At 36.8% G+C, this 16,377-nt stretch overlaps 1 protein-coding gene across 3 annotated transcripts in view; it reads right to left on the bottom strand.

The window, feature by feature from the left end:
* The window catches only part of IQCE (IQ motif containing E), a 122,600-nt gene extending 107,347 nt beyond the window's left edge, over positions 1 to 15,253 (bottom strand). For 2 of the 3 annotated variants that reach the window (XM_053702621.1, XM_053702623.1), the window contains exons 1-5: positions 15,123 to 15,216; positions 14,228 to 14,303; positions 7,016 to 7,084; positions 4,975 to 5,017; positions 2,710 to 2,856 (exon numbers count right to left, since the gene is read on the bottom strand). In XM_053702621.1, the coding sequence (XP_053558596.1) occupies positions 2,710 to 2,856; positions 4,975 to 5,017; positions 7,016 to 7,084; positions 14,228 to 14,281 (313 nt within the window). In that variant the 5' untranslated portion in view covers positions 14,282 to 14,303; positions 15,123 to 15,216. Of the gene's footprint in view, positions 1 to 2,709; positions 2,857 to 4,974; positions 5,018 to 7,015; positions 7,085 to 14,227; positions 14,304 to 15,122 lie in introns of all 3 variants that reach the window. The other variant, XM_053702622.1, reaches the window with a different exon arrangement.
* Between the last annotated feature and the right edge of the window lie 1,124 nt (positions 15,254 to 16,377).

Here is a 16,377-nt window from a genome sequence, read left to right as displayed (position 1 = left end):
GCTTTGCTTTGAGGGCTCTATGGGCTCTTTCAATGCTAAATTGCGTATCTTTCTTTTCTCCTGTTGTTTGAGCGAACAACTGATGAAGATAGGGAAGGAGGTCTCTGGCCATTACAGATTCAGGAATTCCTTTCAATCTTATATTATTTCTTCTGCTTCTATTTTCAAGATCTTCTAGGTTTGTCTTGGATCTCGGATATATATTGTTGTTGGGAAAATATGTCTTGTGATAATTCAGATAAATCTTCTGAGACTGTTTCTTTATAATCTTCCAGTACTTCTATTCTACTGCCCAAGTTAGCAATATCTGTCTTAATTTTAGACAAGCTCCCTGTCACTGCTGTGTGCATAGTGTCCGTTTTCTCCCAAAGTTTCTTAAAGCTAGCAGATATATCTTGCTTGGAGACTAGGTAGCGTAAATCTGCTTTAGTGACAGGAGTGTGACCTTCATCCAAGTTATCGGAGTCTGTGTCTTGCCTTTTCTCTTCTTCCTCCTCAGTGACTGAGTTTTCTAAAGGTTTGTCAGCTCTATTTTGTTTAAAGAATGCAGATACAGTAGAGGATTTTGTGATTTTGTCCGCCTTAGGCTGTCTTCTAGAAACCATGATGCAATTGCAGAGCACATCAGAAAAATGTCACTATTGAGAGTGACTTATTCTCCTCTTAGGAATAAATATGTATAACCCAGCAAGGAGATGCTGTAAATTAGCTCCAGATGTCAGAGGGAAGTCACTTCTAGTTTTATATAAAGGATAAGCTCCGTTATTAGTAAGGAGTCCCTAAGCTGCAGAGAAAGTAGATTTCCAGCTCCCTATCTCTTTGAATCTGTTTAGTAACTCTAAGGATGCAGCGTGACCTAGGTTCTCCTCCTCCATTATGAGGTTATAAATTGATGTTTCGCTAGCTTGATATCCTTTTCATATGAGAGGCTCTACCCCTTCTCCTCCCATGCCTGCGTGTCTAACATGAGGCCATGTGGATTCCCTAATCGGATGTTGCAGTTTACTCTTGTGGCATACTCACGTTTCTGACCTTGTCATAGTCGGCCTCTCTCCTTCGAACCTCACTATAATGGGCTGTATATAAAAAACTTCAACCGCCCTTCTGCAGTCTCCTAGGGGCAGCAATACCCGTAAACAAAGCCTTGAATGTGGCGAAGCTCTGTGATTTAGGCCCCAGGTGTAGCTATCATGACGCAGTTACTTAGTTGCTTCTTACGTGGCGTGTGCCGTTCCTGAAACAGTCTCAAAATTATGTCCGCTTCTTTAGCTAATGTTTGCCCACATTTAGGCAGTATGATATTTTTTGTGATACATCAGACAGAGCATATGATTTAAAAAAAGTTTCCAATTTACTTCTATTATCAAATTTGCTTTGTTCCTATGGTATTTTTTGTTGAAGAGTAAGGTAAGTGTCTGGAGCACTACAAGGAAGGAAATAGTGCTGCCATCTAGTGATCTTGCACATGCACGCTCTAAGCTTACGTCCCTGCTTTTAACCAAACGCTACCAAGAGAAAGAAGAAAATGTGATAAGTAAATTTGAAAGTTGTATAAAATTGCAGGCTCTATCTGAATTGTGAAAGAAAAATTTTGAGTTTCATGACCGCATCAACAAATAGACTACATTTTTTGCCACATGCACTTAAAGGGACATAATACTCATATGCTAAATCACTTGAAACTGATGCAGTATAACTATAAAAAGCTGACAGGAAAATATCACCTTTGCATCTCTATGTAAAAAAGGAAGAGATTTTACCTCACAATTTCCTCAGCTCAGCAGAGTAAGTTCTGTGTAAAAAGTTATACTCAGCTGCTGCCCAACTGCAGGTAAAAAAAAATAAAAAATGAAGAAATGAACAGCAGCCAATCAGCATCAACAGTGCTGAGGTCATGAACTCTTTTACTGTGATCTCACGAGATTTGACTTAACTCTCATGAGATTTCATAGTAAGCTTCCTTAAACTGAGATGAGTGTTCACGAAGCTTCCTAAACTAAGATGAGTGTTCACGAAGCTCACTCCCTTAGCTGTTCCGGGACAGACATACTGAGTTGCTACTTAGAAGTCCTTTACAATGGGATGTGGCTACTGAGGAACTTTTGAGGTAAAATATCTTTCTTTTTTACATAGAGATCTTCAGGTGATATTTTCTAGTCAGCTTTTTACAGCTATGCTGCATCACTTTCAAGTATTTCAACATTTGGGTATCATGGCCCTTTAATCGTTCATTTCTCTATTAAAGGATTGTTTTCCAGCAAATATGGAAAATCCTTCTTTTTTTCACAATTATCCAAATGCAAGTCTAGTTTATATACCTATTGGTAAATGTAATTTTTTTACTACTGAAACAAGAACATTTTTGATATTCCATCAGTAACAGAACAGAGGTATATTTATTTTTTCCTTCAAAGAAGGAGATAGACAGCCAGGAAATAAAGAGACAAGCAGAGCAACAGGAGGAGAAATGGCCATGGACGAAAATAGAGAAATAGCTAAAGACAGAACAAAACAGTAATAGCTTAAGCAATAGAAGACAGAAAATACAGCAGCAATGTAGGATTGAAACCACATGGATGATTTAATAGCCTTAAACATTATATTTCAAAAATATATTGAGAAAGAAAAGGACCGTTTGTAAGCAAATATGACAAGAAGCTTGTTAAAACAATATATACATTTCTCTGAGGTTGAAGAGACGATCCTTACCATTGCCTTGCTTAAGGGATGCTAGCCACAGCTGTCTGGGCACTTTGGTCATGGGGTTCTCTGTGTGCATTGTACCTGTGCCCTTCAATGACCTCCACACAGGGGCCTTTTTAGTATAGAGGTTTGTATTCGAGAGGTATGGCGATTCTGCAATAATGGGAAAAACAATAACAGCTCATGCAGAAGCACAGATAATGTGAGTGGCATCCTCATTTGGCAACAGTAGAAAATTGTGAAGTGGTTGTATATTTTTCCAAAATCAAGTGCCACTAAAACAACAGTGACATCAATAATTTATTTAGTACTATGGAACAAAATGTTTTAACATATTCTTTAAAAAGGAAACTTAAGTTTCTATGGATGAATATAGAATATACATGTATAACTAAAGCAAGGTTTATAAAAGATAATAAAGTCATAACATGAACAGTAATATCCAATCATCCCAGTAGAATTAAGATGCATTTGTATCTTACAATCTTACATAGGTGCTGGCAAAACACTGACATACCGTTGGGGGACTTTTCAATTCAGTTTTAATGTTACTTCCACTTATGCGGAAAAAAAACCATGTTTTCTTTTTCTAGATTTGTACTCATATATCTAGTCTGCTAACTATAAATATAAGAAAAAAATAAAAAAAAACTTTAAAGTGGTCTAAACTGGAAATCAGAAAACTAATTTTCTGGTGTATTTTAACAGTATTTGGATTTTGACATAATCAAAAAGGTGGGAATAACTCTACAGTCCAATGGAAAGGACCACCCGATGCCCCACTCTCCCTCACTTTCCTCTTAGGATACAAAACATCATTACATTAACTACTGCCCTTGTGTTCTTAACACATTTAGTAGAAACTGTTAATATGATTGGCCAAGTAACATCACATGATAGATCATGACCTCAAGTAACATCACATTATAAATACTGACCTATCAATTATTACATTTTTAATTTAGGCTTGGTCAGTGTCGATTTATCCTCTGAGGAAGGTTAGTAATCTTTGAAATATGCTAATACTAATAGGATGAAAAAAAACACTATCTAGAGTGCACTTGGTAAACACAGGACAAAAATATGGACTATAGTGATTGCACGCCTTATTTCAATCCACATATCTATTTTAGGTTGTAATGTATAAGTGCAATTGCTTCGCTTTGGTTTTTTTTTACCATCACATTTTATTAAAGTCTACTACACTGTATTATCCTCCTCTGTGAACTATTTGTGTATATGTGTCCATGTAAGCACAAGCAAGGAAGAAGCATGTTCACCCACTCCATGAGCGTTACTGTAAATTTACTAAGGTAAGACTCCAGGAGTTCTTTCAGAGCCAAACAGAATTGTTCCATTGTGGGCAGTCAAACTTATAACAGTCAGAATAGAGTCCTATATGATAGTCACTTATAGAATATCTATTCCAGATAACTAGGGAGTTGTTGAAGACCTATCCTCTTTCTCAAGGCTGCTGAAGACCTTTAATTTTCCAGACCGGAGCAGTGAGAGAAATTAGGCAATTCAGTATACTTAGTACACACACTGATGCTGGTACTATGCTCTCCCCTACTATGGAACTACATATATTTTAGCAAATGTAGTTTTAATATGAGCTAGATAGAGCAATGTCTTTAAGGGATACATTTGTTGGATCATGTATATGAGAGCAGTAATTACAAATTATGAAAAAGTTTAAGTAACTGCTGTTTAAATTTCAATTAACACAGAAGTGGGAAGGACATGTTTATAAACTACCATTACTTAGTTATCTATTGCTCATTTGATTTATTAAGCACAGGAACATCCAGCTTTCATGGTTTAAATAGAGAATACCATTTGAAGCTAATTTCAAATGTACTTCTATTATCAAATCTGCTCTGTTCTCCTGGTAACCTTTGCTGAAGAGTAAACCTAGGTAGGCTCATGGAGCACTTTATGGCAGCAGTGTCTGCAACAAGGTTATACATTGTGGCAAACATTCCTTCCATAGAGTGCTAAATACATATACACACTCTTGAAATCCTTGCTCTTTAGCAAGGCATATCTAGAGAATAGAGCAAATCTGATGATAAAAGTAGATCAGATTTATTTTTTAAATTGCATGCCCTATCTGAAATACAAACGTTTACAATTTCTTAACAATGCAAGCACACATAACACTTTAATATAAATATTTTATATTTAAAAGATTTATTTTAGTACAATGTCCCTTTAAAGGATTCATCTAAAAATAAAGAGACAATTCAAGACGTTCCATTGCTCACTTACTTGGAGATTTAGCTGGTTTGATTCCTTTTCTCTTCTTTACTTTCTAGAAAAAAATAATAATAATTGTATTTATAGGAGTATATTATATCAATATATATAATTTAGTAAATGAAAAATCAGGCTTCTGAAAACAGATATGTCTTACTGTAGACATAAAGTAAAGAGCGCTCTTGTAAGATTTACTATTTGAAAATTAAATTGTAATGTTTTATTTAGGTAAAACTACTGTTTATATGGTCCTTGAGTAATGTAATACTTTGCAATATTATAACATTTTCTGTTATTTTTAACTGTTACTTAAAGCACAAATCAATTACATAATTTAACATAAATTGATTTATAGATAATTTGTGCAACAAACATTGAAACAATTTAATATTAGCTCCTTTAAGCTTAATATTGGCTTAAATAGGTCCTGAGGAGAACACTAAATATTACGTCTTATTTTTTTTTTTTTAAGAAGATGTAGCAGATTCAAACTATACCATAATTTTATGTATATATCATGACGTTTAAGACACCTGCAACAAAAAATGCATTTCTAAATTTTCTTAAAGAAGATTATAAAACAATAGCGTGTGTTTTTTCCGCTAAACTTTATAGTAAAAACAAGGGGTTATTCACATATAAATAAGGGGCTTTTAGTATAGTTGTGTAACTTTGATCTCCACATAGGGGCTCCCATGCAAATAAATGCAAATGTCTTCTGCCTGGTCACCTGGCAATTAAAAATTAAACAGGGAATTTATTTTTAAGAGGGGCTTAGGGGCTATAAAGCAATTGGTCGTAGGGGTCTCTAGGCCTTTTTGATGGCCTGTTAGAGGGATATTTATATGTTGTGCTTAAAAATATGAGTACATTTATTTTTTATTTTAAAATGCATATACTTAAACCCCCAAGACACTCACCATTTGAAAGCGCATAAATTACCTTTCAAATGATGGATCTTGGAGTTTTCTAGGGCTTAAGGGAGGTTGAACACCAACCCCTCCATCCAGCTCCTTTAAAGTGAATGTAAAGTTAAATCGTTTACCTAAAGTGAAACGATAGAAGTTAAAAAATGAATGAGAGTTTCATTCATGAAATATTTAGGATATACTTATCTTCAGAGCTATTTCACTATAAATGCTACACGGATAAGAGCTGAAGCTCCGGTCGCCATTTTCAGCAATTGATTGACAGATGACTCATCTGCAATCAACTAATCGTTGTTTTCCCCCTGGCAGTGACGTTTGTGCAAAGGGGCTGAAAGCCCCGGGGGGGGGGGGAAACAATGATTAGTTGATTGCAGATGAGTCAACTCTCCTTCCTCATCTGATACGACCTGCTATGGTAGAAAACCTCTGTAGGTGATCCTGGTCTGGCGATAAGGCCCTCCAGTCACGGCTGCAGGAAATGTCCTCAATGCAGAGTTGGAAAGCTTCAGTCACAGTGGGCGTGTTGCCCTTCTCCTTGACTCCCGGATATGACGTTAGTGCGTCTCTCTTGCCTACGATAGGCTTCAGATGAAAGGATTGGCAAAAAGGTAATGGCTGGCAGCACCAATCAACCTTGGGCAGGGATTAGGACTTAAGAAGTGCAGATAGCGGGATTCCCGACTGCATAATCAAGTGGATCCAAAAGCAGAAAACACAACTTGAAGTTGAAAGCTGAATATAGCTCAGTTTATTTGGATGTTCCAAACAAATATAGGCAGTCAGACAACACCTTGTCTTGGTGTTGTCTGACTGTCTGCCTATATTTGTTTGAAACATCCAAATAAACTGATCTATATTCAGGTTTCGGCTTCAAGTTGTGTTTTCTGCTTTTGGATCCACTTGTACATTAGTACATCTCAAGAATCACTGTTGCAGTTTGTTGGATCAGACTTCCCACAAAGCAGTATACAGAACAGGTGACATCAAGAATTGCCATTAATCTTTACATATTTATTCAAGACATTAAAAAAAATATGTTTTCATGGCAGCATTCTACATGACTTTGTTATAGCAACTTCTCAATCACATGACTACATACATTAAATAAAAAATGATCCCCTTACCTTTTCTGCATCAGAGTCATAAGTGATAGCAGAAGCTCCATCGTCCAAAAGCTCATATAACTCCCGATACTAAAAAACAAACAATATATCATAATCTTCTTCTCTACACTGTCTAGCATTCCTTACTGCTAATGTAAGGCTCAGAGTAATTACAGGGACAGTAAAGCCAAAATCAATCTTTCATGATTCAGATAGGTCATGTCATTTTTAAACAAATTTCTAACTTACTTCTACTATATAATTTGCTTAGTTCTTTATTAACTTTATTGAATGAATAGCTAGTTAGGCTCAAAAACTATTGGAAGTTAGCTGATAATTGGTGGCTGCACGTATATGCCTCTTGTTATTGGCTCACCCAATGTGTTCAGCAAGCTGTTGTGCATTGCTGTTCCTTCACCAAAGGATATCAAGAGAATTAAGCAAATGTGATAATAAAGGTAATAGGGAAAGTTGTTTAATACTGTATGCTCTATTTGAATCATGAAATCATTTTTGGGGGGTTCCGTGTCCCTTTAACACATGCTATAAAAATAAGCAGTTATGCTATAACTTTTAAAGGATGCATTTAAATATTGTATTTACAAAAGGCATTACAAGGACACTTGCCTAAACAAGTATGATTCTATTTTCAAAAGCATATTAAATGACTATATATTATCCTAGACTTCTCTGTTTTCATAAACAGTCACAAAATGGACACCCACAGAAAACATAATTTGCAGTGAACTGACTTTAAAGGAATGTTAAAGTGAATGTAAATTTAGATGATAAAGTGCCCGGTTTTTAAAAATCCGAAAACAGGGGCACTTTAATTCATCAAAATTTACATTTCACTTGTGTCGTGAAAATGCATTGCTTCCCCCGTGTAACATATCTCAGCCTAATGTCACTATCCCTTTAAGAAATCCTTCTCTGACTGCTGCATTTGGGCAGTATTCACATTCAGCTTGCTTGCCTGCCTGATTAATCATTCATGCACCTGATTACCTCAGCCTCTTTTTAAGCCTTCTCAGGTCTAATGTGCCTGGCATTAACATTGAAGTGTGATCCTGAACAACAGAGGTCTGTGACTGTTTCCTGTATGAATTTACCAACTATTTCAACCTACAGCATTTTCTATTCCAATGCCTAAAATCATCAAATTGCAAGTATCCAAATAATTCCATTTTCTGTTTCCTGGACACTGCTACTTAACAAACTCAGAACTTTATTATAAATCAAGCATACTTTTGGTTACCATCACTCTCTAATTACAACAGCATCCTACTCAGAACTTTATAACTATTTCTCTGCTACAAGTTGTCATTGCTGAAATATCCTGCTGCAAATATGTTAACATATTCTGAACTCTGCATCTATGTGTTCAATTAAAAGCTTTCCTGTGATTCTCCAATATATGTTCAAACAGTAATTGATGCCTTAAACTTAACTTTCACCTGTGCTGCTCTGCTAATTACTGACATACAGCTCTTTATAATAATATGTACTGTGAACCTGCAACAAACCAAGTTTGCATCTAAATGCACAAACAGTAATTAATGCCTAAACTTGCAGCTTGTCTAAGTACCTGTGCAGCTGTGCTTTAACTCTGACATACAGCTTTATATAATATTATGTACTGTGAACCTGCAACAATCCTTAGTTTGCATCTAAGTGTCAATCTTTTACCAGATTATTCTGAAGCTTGAACATTTCACTTTGCTATATTTTTCTCTCATTGAATCCTGCAGTTACTTCTATTAACTAACTATAAGTCACAGTGAACTCAGAATATATTGTATACAAATGTTGCACTCTCCATTTATTCTACAATAACTTCTAGCAACTATGAATCACAGAATATCATCTATCCACCTCCAGGATACTCTTCCCCGGGTCAGGGGTCGGTGTCTTCAAATCCCTACCACTGCCCGAGGGTCTGTGTCCTGAGCGCATGTACACCGGATCATGACAGAATGTTAATGCCTAAAAAAGGGATCCGCAGTGGTAGTGGATGCACCGACCCTCAAAGGAAAATAAAAAATTACAACATAACTCAGACCCAAGCAATCCCTAAAGGAAAAACAGAAGATTTTCAAACTTTAAAAAATTTAAAGACACAGTACTCCCATTCTAGACAATCCTCTACTCATGTTCGTGGTTACCATTTTGGTGAAACTGATCCTGAATCTGACTATGAAAATGAAGAGGATTTAACCATAGCTTCAGCAGAAAAAATTCAGGCTTTCAAAGATTTAAAGAGACAGAACCACTTTTCTAAAATGTCATCTGTTCCTCATGTTCGTGATTACCATTTTGGTGAAACTGATTCTGAATCTGACTATGAAAATGAAGAGAATGTATCCATCGATTTAAAGACACAGTACTCCCATTCTAGACAATCCTCTACTCATGTTCGTGGTTACCATTTTGGTGAAACTGATCCTGAATCTGACTATGAAAATGAAGAGGATTTAACCATAGCTTCAGCAGAAAAAATTCAGGCTTTCAAAGATTTAAAGAGACAGAACCACTTTTCTAAAATGTCATCTGTTCCTCATGTTCGTGATTACCATTTTGGTGAAACTGATTCTGAATCTGACTATGAGAATGTATCCATCGATTCAGCAGAAAAAATTCTGATCTTTAAAGATTTAAAGAGACAGGACTACTGTACCATCTACTCCTCCTGTTTGTGATTCCTATCCTGATGATACTGATTCTGAGTCTGTATATGTCAACAAGGAGGATGACTTCACAGATCCAGCTGAATTGGCATTAGACTGGTATGAGCGCAACTTTAATTCGCCACAAACTCAGACAAGACCTCAACCTATTTGCTATAATGACATCCTTGGTTGTTATATTTACAACATGGATGATACAGACAGCTCCCATCATGAAACCTCTCATGGAAATACTGATCTTCCTATTTCTGATATTACCATGGATTCGTTAGATTGGACAGATTCAGAGCTGGAAGAAAGGACATCTGGTTTACAGACTGCTGTTAGGAGTAAAGGTCCCCTCAACTACTATGCTGATTTATCACATCAGAATTATGCATCCAGTGATGAAGAGGATTTCTGTTCTCAACCTTACTACAAGCCACAATGGCAGCAACCTAAGAAGCCTCATACTGGGAAGAAATCTAAGCTCTCTAAGAAAAAGAAGAAGAAGAAGAAGAAGAAGAAAATCCTTCTGCCCACAGAAAATCAGATGTGCAAAGAGGAAACTCAGCCTGATTCCCCTGTTTTAGATTCTGTTGTACCAGACCCTCTCTTGCCTCCTGACACTGTCAACACCGAGCTGGATGATGTCTATAGTCACTATCAGTCTCTTCTTAAAGCATCTAAAGGTATCTCTTCTCAGACTCTACAACAACTATAAAAACTGTTTCCAACTATTGATTTCTTGCATCCCTCTCATGCTGCCTCAATACCTGTAAACCCTGTGCTAGAAGCAAAAGATAATTCTGTTCCAGATATACAACCTTTCAGTTTACCAGAGATAATCCCTGGAGAATTTAGCTCTGATATTCAAACTCCAATAAGCATGCCTGCTGAACTCCAGATAACTTCTCAGTCAGAATCTTGTGTCACAATTCCTCCGCATCTACCTGAGTGTGACATATTTCAGTACACTTCACCTTCTCAAAATTCTTCTGTTATTGCATCTAAGAAATTGTTTCCCTTGGGAGATACTTTGCATCAACCTACATTTTCTACTACATCAGTTTCCTGTACAGGAATTCCTGATACTCAATCCTGTGAGGACAACTTTGAACCAAGTTCGCAAGTGGACATTCTTGAACCTGAAACTTGTACAAAAGTTCTTCAAGAAGATTCCCCTGTGCCCATTCCTGTTCCTGTTTCCCATGATTATACTACTAAACCTGACATCAAGGTGGACTCTCCTGTTTTTGACCCTGGTATGGGTATTCCTTTGTTTAACCCAGAAATGGGTGTAATAATACTTGATCCTGAAGATAGCCATGCCCTCTACGAGTATGGTTCTTGGCTCTAAAGTGGGTCTTGTTAATTCTTCGTTTATGAACCCTGAAGAAAGCCTTGCCCTCTGCTCAGAAGAGAGTATGGTTCCTGGCTCTAAAGTGGGTTCTTTTTCTTTCTCTATAGTTGAACCTTGCCCTGGCATGGGCATTCCTTCACCCGATCCTACTGAGGATATTCCTGAACCTTGCCCAGATGTGGGTACTTCTGAACATTGCCCTGGCATGGGCATTCCTTCACCTGATCCTACTGAGGATATGACTGAACCTTGCCCAGATGTGGGTATTCCTGAACCTTGCCCTGGTGTGGACATTCATATACCTGTTCTTAGTGAGGACACTTTTGATTCTGAATCCAGTAAGGAGACATTTCATATTGAATTAGAAGATGGCAAGAACTGGACAAATCTTGCACTCTACACTCCTATCTCCTACTTTGAAGAAAGCCCTGCTATTGCGTTAGAAGTGGCTATAGCTTTTTCTTTTGGAGTATATCTAATCCTCAGCCAAGAGGTTAATTCTGAGGATACTCAAATCTCTGACCCAAAGGTGGTTAATCTGGTTATCAATCCAGAATGCTGCATCTCTATTTCTGAAGCTGAGGAAAGCCTATTCATATCTCTAGGACTGGCTGCCTTTTCATTGGCTATGTACATGGTCATCTATCATGAAGAACATCCGCCTGTCTACCCTCAGGATGATTCTGTGGTAGGAAGCTCATTGTATGTTACGTTCATGCATTCTCACGATGACTACAAAAAAGTTGACTTCAAGTTTTGCTCTCATCATTGTCAAAATCTTTTGATACCTGAATTACATGGCCTTTACTTCGTCATTCAACTTTTTCAAGAGATCTCCAACCCTCCTTTCTTCCGATTGGACTCACTACCTCCATACACCTACTACCGGTTCTCCATATCAATTTTGTTCTCTCTCCTTTTGGATTGTATTGGGCGCCCGGAGGTCACCTTTAAGGAGGGGAATCTGTAACATATCTCAGCCTAATGTCACTATCCCTTTAAGAAATCCTTCTCTGACTGCTGCATTTGGGCAGTATTCACATTCAGCTTGCTTGCCTGCCTGATTAATCATTCATGCACCTGATTACCTCAGCCTCTTTTTAAGCCTTCTCAGGTCTAATGTGCCTGGCATTAACATTGAAGTGTGATCCTGAACAACAGAGGTCTGTGACTGTTTCCTGTATGAATTTACCAACTATTTCAACCTACAGCATTTTCTATTCCAATGCCTAAAATCATCAAATCGCAAGTATCCAAATAATTCCATTTTCTGTTTCCTGGACACTGCTACTTAACAAACTCAGAACTTTATTATAAATCAAGCATACTTTTGGTTACCATCACTCTCTAATTACAACAGCATCCTACTCAGAACTTTATAACTATTTCTCTGCTACAAGTTGTCATTGCTGAAATATCCTGCTGCAAATATGTTAACATATTCTGAACTCTGCATCTATGTGTTCAATTAAAAGCTTTCCTGTGATTCTCCAATATATGTTCAAACAGTAATTGATGCCTTAAACTTAACTTTCACCTGTGCTGCTCTGCTAATTACTGACATACAGCTCTTTATAATAATATGTACTGTGAACCTGCAACAAACCAAGTTTGCATCTAAATGCACAAACAGTAATTAATGCCTAAACTTGCAGCTTGTCTAAGTACCTGTGCAGCTGTGCTTTAACTCTGACATACAGCTTTATATAATATTATGTACTGTGAACCTGCAACAATCCTTAGTTTGCATCTAAGTGTCAATCTTTTACCAGATTATTCTGAAGCCTGAACATTCCACTTTGCTATATTTTTCTCTCATTGAATCCTGCAGTTACTTCTATTAACTAACTATAAGTCACAGTGAACTCAGAATATATTGTATACAAATGTTGCACTCTCCATTTATTCTACAATAACTTCTAGCAACTATGAATCACAGAATATCATCTATCCACGTCCAGGATACTCTTCCCCGGGTCAGGGGTCGGTGTCTTCAAATCCCTACCACTGCCCCGAGGGTCTGTGTCCTGAGCGCATGTACACCGGATCATGACACCCCGCCCGTCGCAAAGCTTCTTCCCGGGTCTAAAATGAGGAAACCGGCTTCCTTCAAATAACGGCGTTGAATCAGACACTGATTCCCCAAGGGGGAAGCCATGATTGGAGGATGACCGATCCGTCATTTCTGACGTATGAAGAGGCTTGCGACGACCTGGGGGGAAATCGCTGGAGTGGCTGTCAAGATTAAAAGGTAAGTATTTTCACAACACGAATGAAATGTAAATTTTGATGAATTAAAATGCCCCTTTTTTTAATCAGATTTTTAAAAACCGGGCACTTTATCATCTAAACTTACATTCACTTTAAAGCCAGTTTTTTGTCACACTAATAGATGCAATATACTGAAATAATGAAAACAAACCTTCAATATACTAGTTATTAAAACAGACAAAAAGAAGTCAGAGATATAGCAGTACATTCCCTCTGGTACATGGAAAGTGACTAACCAAAATTCCTCTGGGAGAAATGTATTCACGTTGCTTATGACTACACCTGATGCTTGCAGGTGACAGAACCTCCCCTACTATGCTAGTAAAGGTGAAAGGAGTAATCATTTTAAATATATGCATTTTATTTATTATTTTGCTACAGGGCATCTACTAATGAAAATTTAAAAAAGTCCCTTTTTGAAGCATGTCTATATATTTGCATAGTCAAGTCTTGGCAAACGGACTAAACTCCATGAAAGTGGTAAAATCTGCAACACTAGTTATATACATATAAAAAAAAACTCTGAGATGACAGGAGAAATAAAAAGAAAGCCCTTATTGGTGGATATCAATATATATATTAAAATAAAGGGCATCTTGTAAATTATTAAAAACTGACCTTTTATTTTATCACTGCTTCTGGGTCCAAAACTCAGATAGAGACCAATGTTTTGAGCTTCTCTAATGAACTTACTCATGTCTGAGTGTTTATTGACATAGTCAAAAGTTAAACTATTAAGAATGACAACCATTTACATGTAACCAAAATGCTGTGCTCCATTTTCACAGTTCAATTCTGTCAGTGCAATTAAGAAATTAATTATTTAAGAATACTACACACAATATAATAATAATAATAATAATAATAATACAAAATAATCTAACTTTACTGTGTTGCTGTGTTTTATTTTATTTTTATTTTTATTTTTCTTACTGGTTCCTCAAGGTCTTCAGCCTCAGTACCATTTTCGCTGGACGCCAAAGACATAGTGAAGTAATTATGTCAGGACCTGAAAAGTTACAAATCACATTTTAATAATATTGTCAGAGCTGGAACAGTAAAACAAATATTGTGCAATAGTAAGAAATTATGCTTTTTTCCTTTTATATTGAGTTCTTTACTCAACGTTTTTGTCTCTGGTAAAAAAAAGTTATATTTTACCAAACCTGATTATCATCAATAAACATGGAATAAAGATAATGCATTCTGTAAATTATCTAAATTTAGGTAATTATGTGTTTTAAGTGAAAACCTTAAAATTCATGTCAGATTTTCAAACTACATAAAAACCTGTATCTTGCAGGGTTTTTTTAACTGAATAATGAATTTTAGTAATTGTAAAATGGTAAAAGTTTTCAGATCAAGTAGATTTTGTTACTGGCTTATTATACAAGCGTCAACATCTACTTTCATATTTTAGTTTTAAAAATAAAGATATTTCTCACACTGTATTGCATCAGTTTTCAGCATTTCTTACTACAATGATACTTCATTCTAATATTTACCATAAAAATACTACAAATCAAACTATCCCTCAGCAACACCACAGCCTCTGCATAGTAGTGGAGAAAGAACATGGAATAGAAGTGCATTAGAGTCTTTGTTAATCAGTGCATCATTATATCATGAATCCTATATCCAGATAAGTATAACTTCTGAATTGATTTGGATAAAACGTTCCAGCTTTGTATTTAAACTCTCTACAAGCCCTACAAATGTGAGGTTAGTTGGATCAGTTTATTTGAGTTATATCGAGATACATTTATTATGCACAGCAGTAGCTCTCATTGACTATGTATCCCCCACATAAGATCTATCACCCACTCACCTGTACCCACCTGGCGTGCCCGGGGCAAACTCAGGCCTTATAGCAGTAGCCCAGCTCCCCAGCGAGTCCTTAGCAACCGCAACCAAGGTAAGGAGCAAACAGCAGCATCCCACAGGCATCTGGGCAGGGACAACCTGAAGCAGTGAGAATCCATAACGTAGAAGGGCAAACCGAAGCCATAAACATTTATGAAAACAAAAACAAAAATGATTGCGTTGTTCATGGTATTAATGCATCTTTACATGACTTTTATGGCAAAGAAACTCCAAAATGTCGTCCATAATGAATTTCCTTAAAACTTGTTACTGGAAGTCCCAAAATAAAGATGGCTGCTGTGTACTCAAGTCACAAGCTGTGCGACTAGGGTTAAAGTGAAGACCGCCCACATGGTTTCCACGTTCACTGTGATAAAGGGTGAGTGTTTTGTGCTGCCTGTCACTTGTGTTCTTGCAATACTTTACAGACCGATCGTATTGACAAGCTGCGAGTGCGCTCTGGTTCAGCAGTTGACCCACTGTCAGTGACCTGTCCTGAATTATTAGACTACTAGAAGACGATAAAAGCGGAGTCTTGTCTCAGCTAAATACGTAAAAATGAAAACAAAAGCAGAGAAACTCAGCGCAATACAGTTGACTTGTTAGTTACAACGATATTAGCCTGTCATTGCAACATTAAATGATATTAGACTCAAAATGTAGCAATTCATAAAGTAGTTCTGCATATTAGTAAAGAACGTGTTTTCATTATTTATTTGATCTGTTTCGAATGTTACTGCTGGAGATTTTAGTAAAGGAATAGGAGCTTCCTGTCTTGCAATACAACTGAGAGGCTCTTTTGGATCCTACATGCTTTGTGAACTATGACTTTAAAATATTCTATACTTGAGGAGAGTAGAAGCTCATTTATATGTGCCCTGATTAGCAGCAAAGGAGATCAGAAAAACAGTACCAAGGAAGCTGTATCCCTGGACTGAAAAAAAGCATTAAAAAAACATCTGGCTTCCTCCAATCGTTGTGTGCCCCACGAGCTGGACGCCAAAGGGGGCACGCAACGATTGCAGAAAACTGGATTCGTCATCCATATGCTACAGTAGCATTCAATTAGGATGCTAGTCCCAGGGCTTGCTGTGGAGAATGCTTGTGGGATGCAATACTTTATTTCCCTGCTCATTGCATTTAGTTGAAATAATTTTTTTATTGAGTGCAATACAACATAATAAAAAGAACATACATAACAAAAGTCCAAGCCACTATTG

This window comes from Bombina bombina, chromosome 2 (assembly GCF_027579735.1).
Source record: "Bombina bombina isolate aBomBom1 chromosome 2, aBomBom1.pri, whole genome shotgun sequence".
Lineage (NCBI taxonomy): Eukaryota > Metazoa > Chordata > Amphibia > Anura > Bombinatoridae > Bombina > Bombina bombina.
The sequence above is the reverse complement of the archived record's forward strand: the minus strand, read 5'-3'. Positions and strand labels throughout refer to the sequence as shown.